The sequence below is a fragment of the Perca flavescens genome, chromosome 3 (assembly GCF_004354835.1).
Source record: "Perca flavescens isolate YP-PL-M2 chromosome 3, PFLA_1.0, whole genome shotgun sequence".
Lineage (NCBI taxonomy): Eukaryota > Metazoa > Chordata > Actinopteri > Perciformes > Percidae > Perca > Perca flavescens.
Window position 1 is genome coordinate 39,508,597 of NC_041333.1, and position 16,839 is coordinate 39,525,435.

The 16,839-nt window shown below is 43.7% G+C and overlaps 1 protein-coding gene and 1 pseudogene across 1 annotated transcript in view; both read left to right on the plus strand.

The window, feature by feature from the left end:
• The window catches only part of LOC114552957 (receptor-interacting serine/threonine-protein kinase 4-like), a 111,001-nt pseudogene that overhangs the window by 31,057 nt on the left and 63,105 nt on the right, over positions 1-16,839 (plus strand).
• The window catches only part of LOC114552956 (zinc finger protein 397-like), a 31,404-nt gene continuing 30,956 nt past the window's right edge, over positions 16,392-16,839 (plus strand). The window contains exon 1 of the mRNA XM_028574052.1: positions 16,392-16,484. Within this exon, the coding sequence (XP_028429853.1) occupies positions 16,392-16,484 (93 nt within the window). The remainder of the gene's footprint in view (positions 16,485-16,839) is intronic.

Here is a 16,839-nt window from a genome sequence, read left to right on the forward strand (position 1 = left end):
TTGGTACTATTTTGGACCTATTCTTGCCTTCCGTCTGTCCTTCCTTCTTTCTACCATCTTTTTCCAAGGTTTTGTCTTTTCTACACTTTTTGTCTCCTTTTCTCATCAGCATTTACATGTTTTTTTCAGGTACAAGGCTGTTGTTTAGTAACTTTATCACTGACAGCGCTACACTGTTCCTCTTTATATATACCAAAAAATGATTAGCGCTGGTCAGGGGGTACTTGGCTTAAAGAAACAATTCGAAAGGGGTACATTATTGATTAAAGTTTGTGAACCACTGGTTTAAAAGATACCAGAAATGCTTTATTCTTAAGTAAATCCTTAGTTGGTGACAACAACTAATGTGAATGTCTAACATGATGCGTGTGTGTGTGTGTGTGTGTGTGTGTGTGTGTGTGTGTGTGTGTGTGTGTGTGTGTGTGTGTGTGTGTGTGTGTGTGTGTGTGTGTGTGTGTGTGTGTGTGTGTGTGTGTGTGTGTGTGTGTAGTCTCTCAGGCTGTATGATCTCAGAGGAAGGCTGTACTTCTCTGGCCTCAGCTCTGAGCTTCAACCCCTCCCATCTGACAGTGCTGGACCTGAGCTACAATCATCCAGGAGACTCAGGAGTGAAGCTGCTGTCAGCTGGACTTAAGAATCCAAACTGGAGACTAGACACTCTCAGGTATGGACGGACAGAGACGTACTAAGGGACTCTGGTTCATGTTTAATGAAGGATCTGAGTAATGGCGTATCTGCTTTTTAATTGAAGGTCAGAGGTCTGGAACGATTCATTCGGCATTAACAAAATAAGATTTAATCAACTCACTTATCACTTTAAGCAACGTAAAATCACATTAAGTACTTGCTTTTCCTAGTCAACTTTTGTACGGATATAGGTAGCTGAAATTTGGTACCAGTAACCAACGTTACCTTTTTTTGCTAGCCTACTTTCTCTTTAACAAAATAATTAATTTATTTTGGAAAAATAAGCCAAACTTATTTATCTTATTTTCCCTCCCAAACAACCTCCAACCTGTCAGTCTGTCCCCAAGGCATAGAGAACGCTGTTGTGCTAGTCTCAGAGTAAGTGTAACCACACCTCAACAGCTTTAGCAACATTGCCCTGACTGTGACTTGAACAAGCTGTAGTGAGAGCTGTAGAGTCAACGTAGTCTGACTCCGTCTCTTTAAAAACTTTTTTTTTTTATTATTATTTGAACAACAATCACAACAAAGGGCCCCCAGAAGTACAGGGCCGGCCCTGACTCTAATGGTTACATTTTTATAATTATTCACAGCCCTGGTGTATGAAGTTGATTGTATCTTTGTTTCTTCCTGCAGGGTGGACCATGGTGGACCGCAGATTATGAAACCTGGTCTGAGGAAGTGTGAGTGTGTTTTAAGTTTGCTCTAAGAGAACTCAGCTGCGTGTTACACTAGTTTAACCCCTTCCTGGCACTGGAAGTATGATATTATCCATCCATCTTCGTCCGCTTATCCGGTATCGGGTCGCGGGGGGAGCAGCTCCAGCAGGGGACCCCAAACTTCCCTTTCCCAAGCAACATTAACCAGCTCCGACTGGGTGATACCGAGGCGTTCCCAGGCCAGGTTGGAGATATAATCCCTCCACCTAGTCCTGGGTCTTCCCCGAGGCCTCCTCCCAGCTGGACGTGCCTGGAACACCTCCCTAGGGAGGCACCCAGGGGGCATCCTTACCAGATGCCCGAACCACCTCAACTGGCTCCTTTCAACGCGAAGGAGCAGCGGCTCTACTCCGAGCTCCTCACGGATGACTGAGCTTCTCACCCTATCTCTAAGGGAGACGCCAGCCACCCTCCTGAGGAAACCCATTTCGGCCGCTTGTACCCTGGATCTCATTCTTTCGGTCACGACCCAGCCTTCATGACCATAGGTGAGGGTAGGAACGAAAACTGACTGGTAGATCGAGAGCTTTTCCTTCTGGCTCAGCTCTCTTTTCATCACAACGGTGCGATAAATTGAATGTAATACTGCACCCGCTGCGCCGATTCTCTGACCAATCTCCCGCTCCATTGTCCCTTCACTCGCGAACAAAACCCCAAGGTACTTGAACTCCTTCACTTGGGGTAAGAACCATGGCCTCAGATTTAGAGGTGCTGATCCTTATCCCAACTGCTTCACACTCGGCTGCAAACCGATCTAGTGAGTGCTGAAGGTCACAGGCCGATGATGCCATCAGGACCACATTATCTGCAAAGAGCAGCGATGAGATCTCCAGCCCACCGAACTGCAGACTTCCACGCAATGTTGAAGAGGCGTGTCAACCAGGACAGCCCCTCCACACCCAGAGCCTTGAGCATTTCTGGACGGATCTCATCAATCCCTGGGGCTTTGCCACTGTGGAGTTATTTGACTACATCAATGACCTCCGCCTGGGAAATTGACAATGATCCCTCATCATCCTCCAGCTCTGCCTCTAACATAGAGGGTGTATTAGTCGGATTCAGGAGTTCCTCAAAGTGCTCCTTCCACCGCCCTATTACCTCCTCAGTTGAGGTCAACAGTGTCCCATCCTTACTGTACACAGCTTGGATGGTTCCCCGCTTCCCCCTCCTGAGGTGGCGAACAGTTTTCCAGAAGCACCTTGGTGCCGACCGAAAGTCCTTCTCCATGTCTTGTCCAAACTTCTCCCACACCTGCTGCTTTGCCTCTTTCACGGCAGAGGCTGCAGCCCTTCGGGCCCTTCGGGCCCTTCGGGCCCTTTGGTACCCTGCAACTGCCTCCGGAGTCCTCTGGGATAACATATCCTGGAAAGACTCCTTCAGTCGGACGGCTTCCCTGACCACTGTTGTCCACCATGGTGTTTGTGGGTTACCGCCCCTTGAGGCACCTAAGACCTTAAGACCACAGCTCCTCGCCGCAGCTTCAGCAAGGGAAACTTTGAACATTGTCCTCTCGGGTTCAATGCCCCCAGCCTCCACAGGGATGCACGAAAAGCTCCGCCGGAGGTGTGAGTTTAAAGTCTGTCGGACAGGGGCCTCCTCCAGACGTTCCCAATTTACCTGCACTACCTGTTTGGGCTTACCAGGTCTGTCCAGAGTCTTCCCCCACCCCCTGACCCAACTCACCACCTGATGGTGATCAGTTGACAGCTCCGCCCCTCTCTTCACCCAAGTGTCCAAAACACACGGCCTCAGATCAGATGAAACGATTATAAAATCGATCATTGACCTTTGGCCTAGGGTGCTCTGGTACCAAGTACACTTATGAGCATCCCTATGTTCGAACATGGTGTTTGTTATAGACAATCCATGACTAGCACAGAAGTCCAACAACAAACAACCACTCTGGTTTAGATCAGGGAGGCCGTTCCTCCCAATCACGCCTCTCCATCATTGCCCACGTGTGCGTTGAAGTCCCCCAGCAGAACAATTGAGTCCCCCACTGGAGCCCCATGCAGGACTCCAGTCAAGGTCTCCAAGAAGGCCGAATACTCCGAACTCCTGTTTGGTGCATATGCACAAACAACAGTCAGAGTTTTCCCCACAACCCGCAGGCGTGGGGAGGCGACCCTCACGTCCACCGGGTAAACTCCAACGAAGGCGGCGCAGCCGGGGCTTGTGAGTATCCCCACACCCGCCCGGCGCCTCACACCCTGGGCAACTCCGGAGAAGAAAAGAGTCCAACCCCTATCCAGGAGTATGGTTCCAGAACCGAGACTATGCGTAGAGGTAAGCCCCACCAGATCTAACCGGTAGCGCTCCACCTCCCGCACCAGCTCAAGCTCCTTCCCCCACAGAGAGGTGACGTTCCATGTCCCCAGAGCCAGTGTCTGCTGCCCGGGTCTGGTCCGTCGAGGCCCCTGACCTTCACTGCCACCCGTGTGACAACGCACCCAATCCCAGTGGTTCCTCCCACAGGTGGTGGGCCCATGGGCTGGAGATATGGGAGCCACGTAGCTTTTTTGCGCTGTGCCCGGCCGGGCTCCGTGGCAAACCCGGCCACCAGGCGCTCGCCGACGAGCCCGCCATCTGGGCCTGGCTCCAGACGGGGGCCCCGGGCTTCCTCCGGGCAGGGTCACTCCATCTGTACCTCGTTTATTCATTTTTGAACCATTCTTTGTCTGGCCCCTCACCTGAGACCACTTTGCCTTGGGAGACCCTACCAGGAGCACACAGCTCCAGACAACACAGCCCTCAGGTTCACAGAGACACACAAATCTCTCCACCACGATAAGGTGATGGTTCACGGAGAGTATGATATTAGATAAGGTTATTTACTATTTCAATGTTTTAATGAACAGGATCCTGAGTGCTTAGCAGTTGATGGTGAATTGGCTAAATCTCCCTTTACCAGTGGATGTTATTATATAGGCAAAAACAACTATAAAGAAATAATCAAGAAACAATAGCACGGTGCTTCCATTGTGGAACTACTTACATCACACTGGCCAGTCACGTATCCAGAGATCAGACTTGTCAGTGTGGTTTGAGGCGGTGTGAGAGTGCCGTACAGGAAACAGGAAACATCACTGCATCTATCTCTGTCACAAGAAAGTTTTAAAACACCAAACACAAGCTCTGAACTGCCCGGGAGTTTGTGGAACAGCTGACTGTTTCCTGCAACAACAAAGCACTTGCTGTGTCTTGCCAAAATTTTAAAAGTCCATTAGTCTCCAAACATGAATCAGCTGGACATTAAACTTAGTTTTTCTCTCCTCTGCTGACTGCATGTGTAACAGTTGCTTTTAAAGAAGTTTGCTACTTTTAAATAAATCTAGATTCCCGGGCCACACCAACACAGCAAGAAATTACCAGACAATATATATATATATATATATATATATATATATATATATATATATATATATATATATATATAAAAATAGTAATTTATTGTTATTAAAAGTTAAGTTTCAAACATTAAAATAATATATCAAGGGAAAACCCAGGAGACAATTAAACCCAAGGAATGATTCAGTGCTCTGTCACAGCGTAATAGCCTATCCAAGTTCAGTCCAGACTGGAGTTAGCTCCGGGTTTTCCTCTGCCACCGGCACAGAATGTCTCGCGCCCACGGTGCTTCAAATAGTCCGTTCCGAATCCAGAAGTCCGGGGCCAGGAATTCTGGGGTGCCGCTCTGCTTCTGTCAGTAAGGAAATTATAAAATCAATCGCAGCCCGATCCTTGACCGGCAACTTTAAAACAGTGTCAGGTGATTAAAGTGACGACTTTCCTTTTATACACTTTATGTAGGCCCATCAACAGTATTGCGGCTCCGCTGCTCTGCCGTCAGCTGCTGGATCTGGCACCTTCACAGAAATTAACATCTACTAACAACGGCTCGAGCTCAAATGCCAAAACAAGCTAGACATGTATCAGTGCAGGATAACAAGGACCACTTCCCTTCAGTAGGAGTTTTGCGAGCTTTGACATTGCAGAGTCTAGGGATCGGCTCCAGCAGGGCACAGGAGATCCAGCCAGCAGTGACACCGAGAGAACAGAAGCTCAGCAATCCAATCCGCTGCTACTCTGTACAGCACACAGCACGTCCATCTGTCCAGCGCGTTCCCCTTGTATGAGATCTAGCCTCCTTTTATTGGGAGTGGTCTGACCAGCTGGCAAATCAGAGCTGATGTGAACGGGGTTCTACAGGTGTGTCAATTAGTGTTTGTTGTTGCAGTTCGTGAGAGAGAGGAAAGATAAATGGTCCACAGCAACATATAATAATGTAAAACCACAGCAAACAATATAAGAAAATCACAGCAAACAATATATGGAAACCACAGCAAACAATATAAGAAAACCACAGCAAACAATATAGGAAAATTACAGCAAACAATAGAGTTTTAAAGCAAAAATAAATAACAAGTACACAAAATAAACTAAGCTCAATCACAGAGAGCAGAATATTTTATATTATATGACACTCCTCCCCCCTTTAACAATTGTCGTCCCGACAAAGTGTCCATACCTGTCTGGAGGCCTACCCCTATTTTGTCTCTGGGACCTACGCAGGGGTGATCCATCTCCTGGCTCAAGTCTCACAATAGGGGCTACTGGGTCATCGTCCACTGAAACTGCAGGAGGGTCACATGCTATGGGCACAAGGGTCAGAGGGAACAACAAAGGCCCAGGATACAAGGCATTTGAAATATTGGGGTTCACCGTTTCAGTATCTGGGGCTTGTTAAGGCTCCTCAGGGGGGTTGAAAAGGCAAGGCCTTAGGTGATTCCGATGGATTGTCCTGATGGGGCCTTCCTTTCCTTCAGGCTTTATCTTAAAAACTGGCAGGCCTGGGCGTAGTTGGTCAATAACCGCATAAAGTTGGGGCTGCCAGTGAGGTGCCAACTTCCCTTGTTCTCTGCGACGGAAGTTGCGCAAGAGCACTCTCTCTCCGGGCAACAAGGGGAGATTCTTTGTTTTCTGATCATACCTGGCCTTGTCCCGCATTCTGCTCTCTCTGGTTTTTGCTGCCACCTGTCTGTAGACTCTCTGTAGGTTCTGGTTGTGTTAATAAACCCAACCCTCCAAGTCTTGTCTTTGGGTCAATGGAGGTGCGCTGACAGCTGTTTCCACTGGCAGGCAGGCGTGTTGGCCAAACATGACAAAGTGGGGGGTCAATCCTGTGGTCTCATGAGGGGTGTTGTTATACATCTGCAGGAGAGTTGGCAAGTGATCTGGCCACCGCACTTGGTCTTCACTTGGTATGCTCCTAAAAGAGACCGAACAGTCTTGTTAAACCTTTCACAGGCCCCATTTCCTTGGGGCCTGTAGGGTGTAGTTCGGATTTTGGTACACCCATACAGACGGCACAGCTGTGCCATCATGGTTGACTCAAAAGCCGCTCCTTGATCTGAGAGGATTCGTTCTGGACATCCCCATGGCTGGATGAGGTGTCGCCAAAGAGCACGTGTCGTACTGGCTGCTGTCTGGTCCTTTGTAGGGACAGCCCATCCATACTTGGAGAACAGATCAGTTATTACCAACAGATAAGGATAAGCGTCACCATGCCTACCAAGCGACAAATAGTCGATTGAAACAGTTTCCAAAGGATATGATGTAAGAATAGGCACCAAAGGTGCCCTTACCTCTGGTCCTCTTTTCTGTTGAGTGCAAGTTGGACATTTAGATACCCATTCTTGCAAGTCAGCACCCATCCTGGGCCAGTAGAAGGTTTTTCTTAGCAAGCCCTCGATCCCCATATGGCCTGCGGCGTTGTGATACTTCTCCCACAACTTATGAGTCCTGTCTGTAGGAACCACGATCTGGTGGAGGCTCAACCCTGTATGGCGCTGTTGGGCCTTCCGCTTTAACAAACCCTCCTGGATGTGTAGTCTGCTCCATTCCCTTAGAAGGCGTTTTGTTGCAGGCAGGCAGACTTTCCTCCCCTCGGCTCCTGGAAAGCGATTTCCATCCACCCAACCCTTCATTTGGGCCACCGTCTGGTCTTTCTCTTGCCAATCCTTCCAATTGTCTTCGGCTTCTGTGCTGGCCTCTGACTCCACCACGGCTGTCCCCACTTGGGCCTGTTGGTCACATCCCATTTCCTGTGGTAACCTGGACAAAACATCAGCATTACGATTGGAAGCACCAGGGCAATACTTAAGCTCAAAATCAAAATTCGCCAGTTGTGCTGCCCACCGCTGTTCTGTAGCCCCCAAGTGTGCTGTATTCAGGTGGACGAGAGGGTTATTATCCGTAAAGGCCAGGAATTTATTCCCCCACAAATAGTCTTTAAACTTTAAGGTCACAGCCCATTTAAGGGCTAAAAACTCCAGTTTAAAAGAACTGTAGTTTTGATCGTTCCTCTCGTTGTGATTTAGGCTCCTGCTGGTGTAAGCTACAACTGTCTCTCTCTGCCATCCTGTAGCTGTGCCAACACAGCCCCCAATCCCCCAGGCTGGCGTCAGTGTAAAGATGGAAGGGTTTTGAGAAGTCTGCATATGCTAAGATTGGGGCACTCACCAGAGCAGTCTTCAAAGAGTCAAATGCCATCTGGCAGTCTGAGGTCCAGTCAATGGCAGCATTTCCTTTCCGCATACTAGCAGAACCTACTAGGAGAGCATTCAGGGGTGCTGCCATTTTGGAAAAACCTTTCACAAACCTTCTGTAGTACCTCACAAACCCAAGGAATGATCGTACCTGCTTAATGGTAGAGGGGATGGGCCAGTTCTCAACGACAGCTGTCTTTTCAGGATCTGTGGATATCCCCTCACCGGAGATGACACGGCCAAGGTAAGTGACTTTCCTCTGGAACAGGCTGCACTTGTGGGCCTGCAGCTTTAAGCCATGGGATGCCAGCTTCTCAAAAACCTGCTCCAGATGGTTGATGTGAGTGTCAAAGTCCGGGGAGTATACAACAACATCATCCAAGTAGATCAGGAGAGAGTCATGGACCTGCCCGCCCAGGCACCACTGCATCAGACGTTGAAATGTTGCAGGTGCATTACAAAGGCCAAAGGGTATCCTTTGGAACTTGTACCCAGGGGTGTGGTGAATGCAGTCTTCTCCCGATCCCTCGGGTCCACATCTACTTGCAAATATCCACTGGCCAGGTCAAGGGTAGAATACCAAGCAGCTTGCTTGAGACTGGTAAGGGATTCTTCTATCCTTGGCAAGGGGTAGGAATCTTTGTGGGTTAGGGCGTTGAGCTTCCTGTAGTCCATGCAGAAACGCCAGGATCCATCCTTATTCTTCACAAGGACAATTGGTGCTGCCCAAGGGCTGGAGCTTTTGCTCAATTCAGGGTAAAGGCTTGGTGGAACTGGTCTGTAGCGCTCCCTGCTGGGAGGTGCAGAACCTGTAGGTATTGAGTGGAGGACTGCATTGGTCTGGCCAAAGTCCTCATCACCCGCTGCAAAGATGTTTCTCCATCGCTGTAACAGTGAGTCCATCTGCTGTTGTTGGTCTGCTGTTAAGCCATCACCTTTCAGTAGGTCGACTGGATGCTGTTCTTTTGTGCTGATGTGGTTGGTTTGCACATCCACTTCCACCACACCTGGATCTACAGTCTTCAAGACAAGGTCCTTTTCCCCTCGAATCTGCTTTGGGTCAACCTGGAAGACATTAGCAAGGGGGCGCCGTTGAGGTATCAATATGGGGTAAGGATAAAGGTTACGTACCCTTATAGGGAGGCGTCCTTTCACCACAGTAGTAACAGTCCGGGCCACCTGCCACTCGTCATCTCGTTCTGGGCCTTCCACCAAAGCACAAAAATCCGACTTTAAAAGTCCATTAGTCTCCAAACATGAGTCAGCTGGACATTAAACTTAGTTTTTTTCTCCTCTGCTGACTGCATGTTTCTCCCTCCAACGTGCGCTACATCTCCTCACTGACTTCCTCCTTTCTTTTCTACACCCCAACTAAGTCATCAGATTGGCTAGGAGTGTAGCTATACAGAAAATAATTCACTTAAATTACTCCACTGAAAATACATTAAACTTCACTTCAAAACAAAGGATTATGGGAAATGTATTTTTCATTCTATTTACCCAGTAATGAACTGAAACAACATTTATTCATGTAGTTAACTGTATAAAATAAACACTTTATTTATATTCCTTTAACCTTTGTGTTGTCTGCGGGTCAAATTTGATCCGTTTTCAAAGTTTCTTTATCAAAAATAGTTTCTTTCAACCAAATGAACCAAAAATAACATGGATGGTTCCCGATGATGTTCTTCCTAAGTAAAATTAATGATCACTACTTTCATTGAATTTGGGGTGTTTTATTTAATTTTAAAGCATTTGGTGCAATGGGGGCACTATTGCACTTCATAGCATGAACACACACACACACACACACACGCACACAAACAAACACACAAATACAAACATACAGACACAACTTCAAACTACAGCTTTGTAAACTTGTTGTTGTAACACCTTTTGATGTGTCTTTTCCTAAATGGAGACAAGGTCATTTTCTTTAAACTAGTTTTGTCCTTTTTGTTACCTCTCCGTTGTTTGTGAATACAATTGCATATATTAATTTTTACCTGGGAATATCCTGGCTAATAATTGTCACATACCAGCCATTAAAGTAATCCAACAATTAATGATCTCCCCTCATTTTACTCAGAAATTAGGTTTATTTTCATGTAATTGTGATCTGTTGACCATCAATGGAAAAAATAAGTGTAAAACTAATTGTGATGAGTTGGAATGAAGTTGTCTAGAAGGTATAAAACTGAATTGGGTGATCATTTATACTTTATGCTTTATTAATAGGCAAAACAGACCGGGTCAATTTTGACCCAGGAGGACAACAAGTTGGATTATTGGCTGCCATTAAAAAAAAACTGAAATGGTTTCAAAACAGTATCCTGACTAAACTTTGACGTATACCAGTGTGTGATAACCCATCAACGTATGTTCCTGTTTATATCAACTGTTAGTCAAAAGAATTCATAATTTCAGTTTTTTTTAACTCAGAAATTAGTTATAATTTTATATAAATGCATTTTTTGACCATATATTAAAATAGTAAGCGTAAAACTAGTGGTAATATGTTGGAAAGAAGTTGGCCAAGATGTAACACAGAATTGGGTGACATAAATACATGAATCAATTTAATTAATTCATTTAAAATCTAAAAACTCAACAAACTGAACACATTGATCCAACAGAACTAATAAATACATAAATACATTAATCAACAGTCGAGCCAAAAGAAAGCTAACTTTGTTTCTTTATTTTTTATTCACACATAAGTTGTTGTGTTCAAGTAGCCTTCAGTTTTGTTCTCTGGATGTTTTTAACAAATAAGCATTGAAAAAACTCACAGTTCATCAACACAACATGGCATAATTAATGTCACAAATATGTTTAAACGGTGAATAAAGTGAGTTGAGGTAGATTTATCTTCCAGTTCCACCCTAATGGGAGACCTGGAATCAGATATACGACACAGACACAAACATAACAAGAATACTAATTTTTCATACATAAACTGGTATTTCTATAAAGTGAACATCAGCTAACACCAGTTTTAGAAAGCAGATGGTTGAGAGCTGCTTTGTGCTGCAGTAGAAAAAGATGTGACAGTTTTATTAGTGAGACTTTATTCAGTTCATGTTTCTAGATTTGGTACATCAACTGTCATCGGGTCAACACCAGGACAAGAAGCTTAACATTGTTGACATGTTGACTCTCATGTTCACTAACTGTTGATGTTGTTATAACTGGATTGTTAAACATCACTCACAGCTGAATATGAAATAAACGTTTGAATGATTTTCTTTCAGTTATTGTCAGTAAAGTTGTTAATAAATCATCAGATGATAACCTGCAGCTGTATTGTGTCTTGTTCTCTCCATCAGATGTCTGTGAACTGGAACTGGACACAAACACAGTAAACGGATACCTCAAACTGTCTGACAACAACATGAAGGTGACAAATGTGGAGGAGGAGGATCAGTCATATCCTGATCATCCAGACAGATTTGAATACTGGGCTCAGCTGCTGTGTAGAAATGTTCTGACTGGTCGCTGTTACTGGGAGGTCGAGAGGAGAGGAGAGGTTAATATAGCAGTGAGTTACAGAGGAATCGGAAGGAAAGGAGACAGTGATGACTGTGTGTTTGGATGGAATGATCAGTCCTGGAGTCTGTTCTGCTCTGATGAACGTGGTTACTCTGTCTGGCACAATAACAAAAAAACACGCTTCTCCTCCTCCTCCGTCTCTAACAGAGTAGCAGTGTATGTGGACGTTCCTGCTGGCTCTCTGTCCTTCTACACAGTCTCCTCTGACTCACTGATCCACCTCCACACCTTCAACACCACATTCACTCAAAGTCTTTATCCTGGGTTTACAGTCTGGTCTGGTGGCTCAGTGTCTCTGTGTCCTCTGCAGGACTGAGAGTCTCTCCTGTGGACAGAAACACTGACTGAAGATCAGCTGCTGAAATCAAAGTTCAGTCTAGGGCTGCAGCTATCGATTATTTTAGTAAGTCGAGTATTCTACCGATTATTCCATCAATTAATCGAGTAATCGGATAAGAAATACTTAGTAAGAAATACTTAGTAAACAGCAATTGTAAATATTTATTATTGCTGTGTACTAAAAAAAAGGAAACCTTTTGTATATATACAACAGACTGGTTTCCTTTTTTAGAATGAGCAACATTTTTTATTGCCAAATTCCAAGACCCTTAAAAAAAGGGTAATAAAATGTAAATAATTTTCACCCCCTTCCCCTTCTTGCCTCTGGCTCTTTGCACTGGATATGCAAAAGAGCTGTTCACTGACCAGAGGGTAAATGTGACGATACTAAGCTTACAGCAGGGCTATTCAACTACACTGTTCTGGGACACACATTTTCAGAAGCCTAATACACAGTGAGGAGAAAGAATAAAGAATGCAGACATCACCGGCATGATGACGTCATTTACATGCATATTAACTGGCCATGCTGGGGGGAGGAGCCGGTTTGTCTCCGGCAGCAGCTAAGTTTCCAAAGATTAGTAGCAAACTAATAAACAGTTAGACTACATGATTTCATCTCTGGGATTATCAACATTTGAACTGTTGGACTAAAACACTTCATGATATGGAACATCAAAAAAAAAAATCAACTGTTTTTGGTTACTATTATGTCCTTTATATTTTGAATCATATTGTAATATATTTCAAATTTGGTAAACAAATGTTTCTATAAACAATCATCATATAGTCTAATGTTTCTAAATGCTTTTAGTAAAATCTATACGTTTCATCTTGAGGGAGATAATTTGTTCATTTGAACATATGATTTCATTCATTAGTTGACTCTCTTTACTGTGATTGATTTGTGAGTCATCTTTATATTTTGAATCAAATTGTAATATATTTAAAATTTGGAAAACAAATGTTTGAAATAAATGTGAGATAGCTCTGCTTTTATGTATTTCTATTTTAGTTTTGTCACTTTTTATTCCAGTTTGATTTGGTCTCAACCTTAGGCAGATTGTTGTGATGAATAATACATGAACATGTGTCTTGTTTGCTCGTTCTCATCTTCTTAATAAAAATACATTTACAACTTGTAACAGTGTAACAGAGTATTTCTACACTGTAGTATTGTTACTTTTACTTCAGTAACACATCAGAGTTCTTCATCCACATTTTGTAACAAGAATAGAAACCGGTGATTTTCTTGAACGTGCCCCTCAAACCGGCAGAGAGTCTCACGGGTCAAAGTTGAATCAACACATGAGCTGCCAAAAAGTGATCGCCGTCCGTGGGAGCGTGTTCAAACGTTGCGTCCACAATTTACCTAGAAAACTGCGTGGTACTGGATTAATTGGCTCATTAAAACGATATTTCTACTGGTAGAAAGTTCTGGGTGGGCAATGATCTGTCAGATATGAACCTCATTCATTAAATGAAGTCATTTAGAGGCAGAAACAGATGTTCAAACAAGCTAGGAACTACGATCACTTTTTGGCAGGTGGAAACGTGCATTTTATGGATGTATTGCTTCTTAAAGAATGTATTTAAACTGGTTAAGTTCTTGTGGGCTATAATCTGTCAGATAGAATTGAAATCCAGTATTTTTGAGGCAGAAACAACCTTTCAGTGTAAAGGTAGGGGCTGCGATCACTTTTTGGCAGAACAGCGGAAACCACTAATAACACTCTGCAAATATGACTGTTTTGTCATTGTGGAACAAACAATCCTTCATGTAGCCTACATAGATTCTAGTTATATATTCCATACATGTGCACAGCACAGGTAATACCTCAAATATAACAACAAACACTATTACCATAATGTATTGATAAGAGCGTTATCCAAGTCAGGAAATAGAAAGCAAACTGTTTCCAGCGGACACTAAAGAATGATGGAGCAGCAGGAAACAGACCAGGTCAGATAGTAAACAGCTGATTTATTCATCTGACTTGTAGAATAACCTCAATGATTGAATTGTTTTAAATGTCTGGGAATGTGGAACAACTAAATGCAAAATGAATGAAATAAAACAAGGCCACATGCTGATTATTTGTTACTTGATTTGATGGATTTATTCTTCCTGTTGTGTCTGTGTTTAAACTCCTAATTAAAAGGTAAAGTTTCCATCCACTAAAAGTTCTGTTATTGCTGCTGACGGACTCAGATTATTATTCTAAGTGTGTGACAACATTATGGAAAGGATCCCTACAGAGATAGAGCTTTTAGTTAAAGAGTAAGATCCTTTTAGTTTAACATGAAACAGCCCCAAAATCACCATCACCAAACTCCACCAGACTCCATGTCAATAATCAGGACTTTTAGCGTGTATAGAGCCAGCATATTTCCACCAGACTCCATGTAAATAATCAGGACTTTTAGCGTGTATAGAGCCAGCATATTTCCACCAGACTCCATGTAAATAATCAGGACTTTTAGCATGTATAGAGCCAGCATATTTCCACCAGACTCCATGTAAATAATCAGGACTATTAGTGTGTATAGAGCATGTAAATGGATGAATTAAGGGTTTATTTCAACCAAACCAGGGTGGTGATTGTTGTTGGAACAGTTGATATGTATTTTTTCTTTTTCTATCGACTATAAATGAAGTGTGTTTAATAATCATGAGATTGCTATTTTATTTAAATGGAGTCTGGTGGAAACATACATTTAAATGCTTACATTATATTTAGTTATTTCTCTTTATACTTACAAATTGTTTTGATTATTTATGTGCTGTACATTATTTAATGCTAAAGTAAAGTACAAGTACCTGGAGTAAAGTCCAGTACTTGAGTAAATGTCCTCAGTTCCAGTCCACCACTAACTGATTAATGAACTGAATGTCTATCTGTTGTTCCCCTCCTGACCTCCAGGTGGCGGCGTTCTTTCATTTTAAACTTTAATCTGAAAATCCCTGACTTGGAGGAAACCGGAAGTCTCGTTGTTTCACTGTGATCTCGTGCTGGCGGCGGGATAGTCGTGTTGTTTATTAGTGAGTTTTAAACATAGACAGTATAAGAACGGTTTTAAGAAGACAGAGCTCCAGGTAAACCCGCACACACACACTCAGGTAAACACTTTAATAAGTGTTCTTTTACACGGCTATCAAAGCGAATAGAAGCCAGAGCTGCGCATGCGTTAGCTTCCCATTCTGCTGTTGTTAAAATTGAGGTAAACAGAACGTCCGTTGCTGAGCAACAGTCTGCTCCGTTAGTTGCTCCTCTGTATTCGATGGGCTCGGTGAGATTCGGGGCTGAAGTTGTAACATTGTTGCATTTTTCATTTGGTTCGGTTTGCGTCACACTGCACTTTATCAAACGCAGCAGCGACAGTGGAAACACACGTCACGTGGTGGAAGCAGTCGCTTGTTGATTGGACAGAATATCAGAGGGAAACTCTCCGAAATAATGAAGCTCCACTACATTTCTACCGTGTTGGCTTTTCTGGTTCTGCTTTAGTGTTTCTAATATTTTAGAGGAAGGTGAACAATGGGAGCAGGGTCACGTGGTGGAAGCAGTCCAGAGGGTGGGGGGAGGGTGTCTGGGTGTCTCCCCCAGGGAAGTTTTGAGCGTCAGCAACTGCATTATTGTTGCTTTTGGATACGGTTTAATGCACCAATTTATAGGGGAAATACCTTCAATAACAAATGACAATTCTAAATATACAAAAAATATAATGGAAAGTATGTTGTTGCGTATCATTGGGCATTTTTAAGTGGGTATATGGAAATCCTGGAGCTTTCTTAGTGGGTGTACTGCATATTCCTCCGTATCACGTAGACTACACCACTGGAACTAACCTGCACACACATTACATATGGATCTGAAAGTTGTCATCCCTTAAACCAGATATTTAAGTCTGTAAACTGTGGGAAAGGTTGAAACTGCAGGCTAGTAAATGCTCTGTTTTTGGTCCACTTCCCACCTGAACCGGGACCCCCGTTTTCAAGCGGACCAGAGTTCTGGTGTTTGATCTGCACCGAGTTCAGATTGAGGACAGTAAAGTTGTTAGTGTAAGTTAGCACACCTAAACAACGGAGTCTGAGTGAGACAGGAAGACAGCTGTCTCCGAGATGACGTCATCTTCTGTCTTCTGTAGAAGTGGTGAACTTACAGCTCGCAGCACTTTAATCACATATCACAAAATCATCTTTTTATTGAGTTTCCTTTTTCCTGAAATGATCTGAGTGAATTTAATTTAAATAAAATATTGACATTTTGTTGTGCAGTTGTTTAGATTCATTCACAGTTTAATATAATGCTGTTTTCTCCAAACTACTCCGAGTTCATTGTGTAGCGAGGAAGGAAATGGAACAGTTTTCCAGCCGCTGCTTTGAGTTTGCCGACTGTTGTTTTAGTTGTGTGTGGATGTGAGGAAAAGGAGAGGAGACAGCAGCTCCTGAATATCTCTGCCTGCTTTGATTTGTACTGAACAGAATCCAGAGTGAGTCCAGCAGCCCCAGTGGACATCTGCTGGATTTCAGGACAAGAGAGGAATGGAGGAGGACAACCAGAACCAGGAGCAGCGGAGCAACAAGGTCCCCAGAAGACCAGCAGCAGACTGGGACTCTGATACCAGCCATGTTCAGGTCAGTGTTCAGGGGGGTATCACACAAAAGTAGAATTTATAAATCCAGGATAACTGATGAAGAGAGGCTTGACCTAGTCTAATCTGTGCAGCCTGGCTTGGTGCGTTTCACGAAGGCCAAGCCAGGCTGAGGAGTAGGAATGCAACTATCGATTATTTTAATAATCAATTAATCTGTTTTTTCCATTAATTGATAAATCGGATTAAAAAAAAGCATTAATTTACATCAACTCAATACATACTTACATACATACTTGTTGTTTTAGTTAATAGTTGTGTAGGGCTGAAACGATTCCTTGAATAACTCGAATAATTCGATTACAAAAAATCCTCGATGCAAAATTACTTGCCTCGAA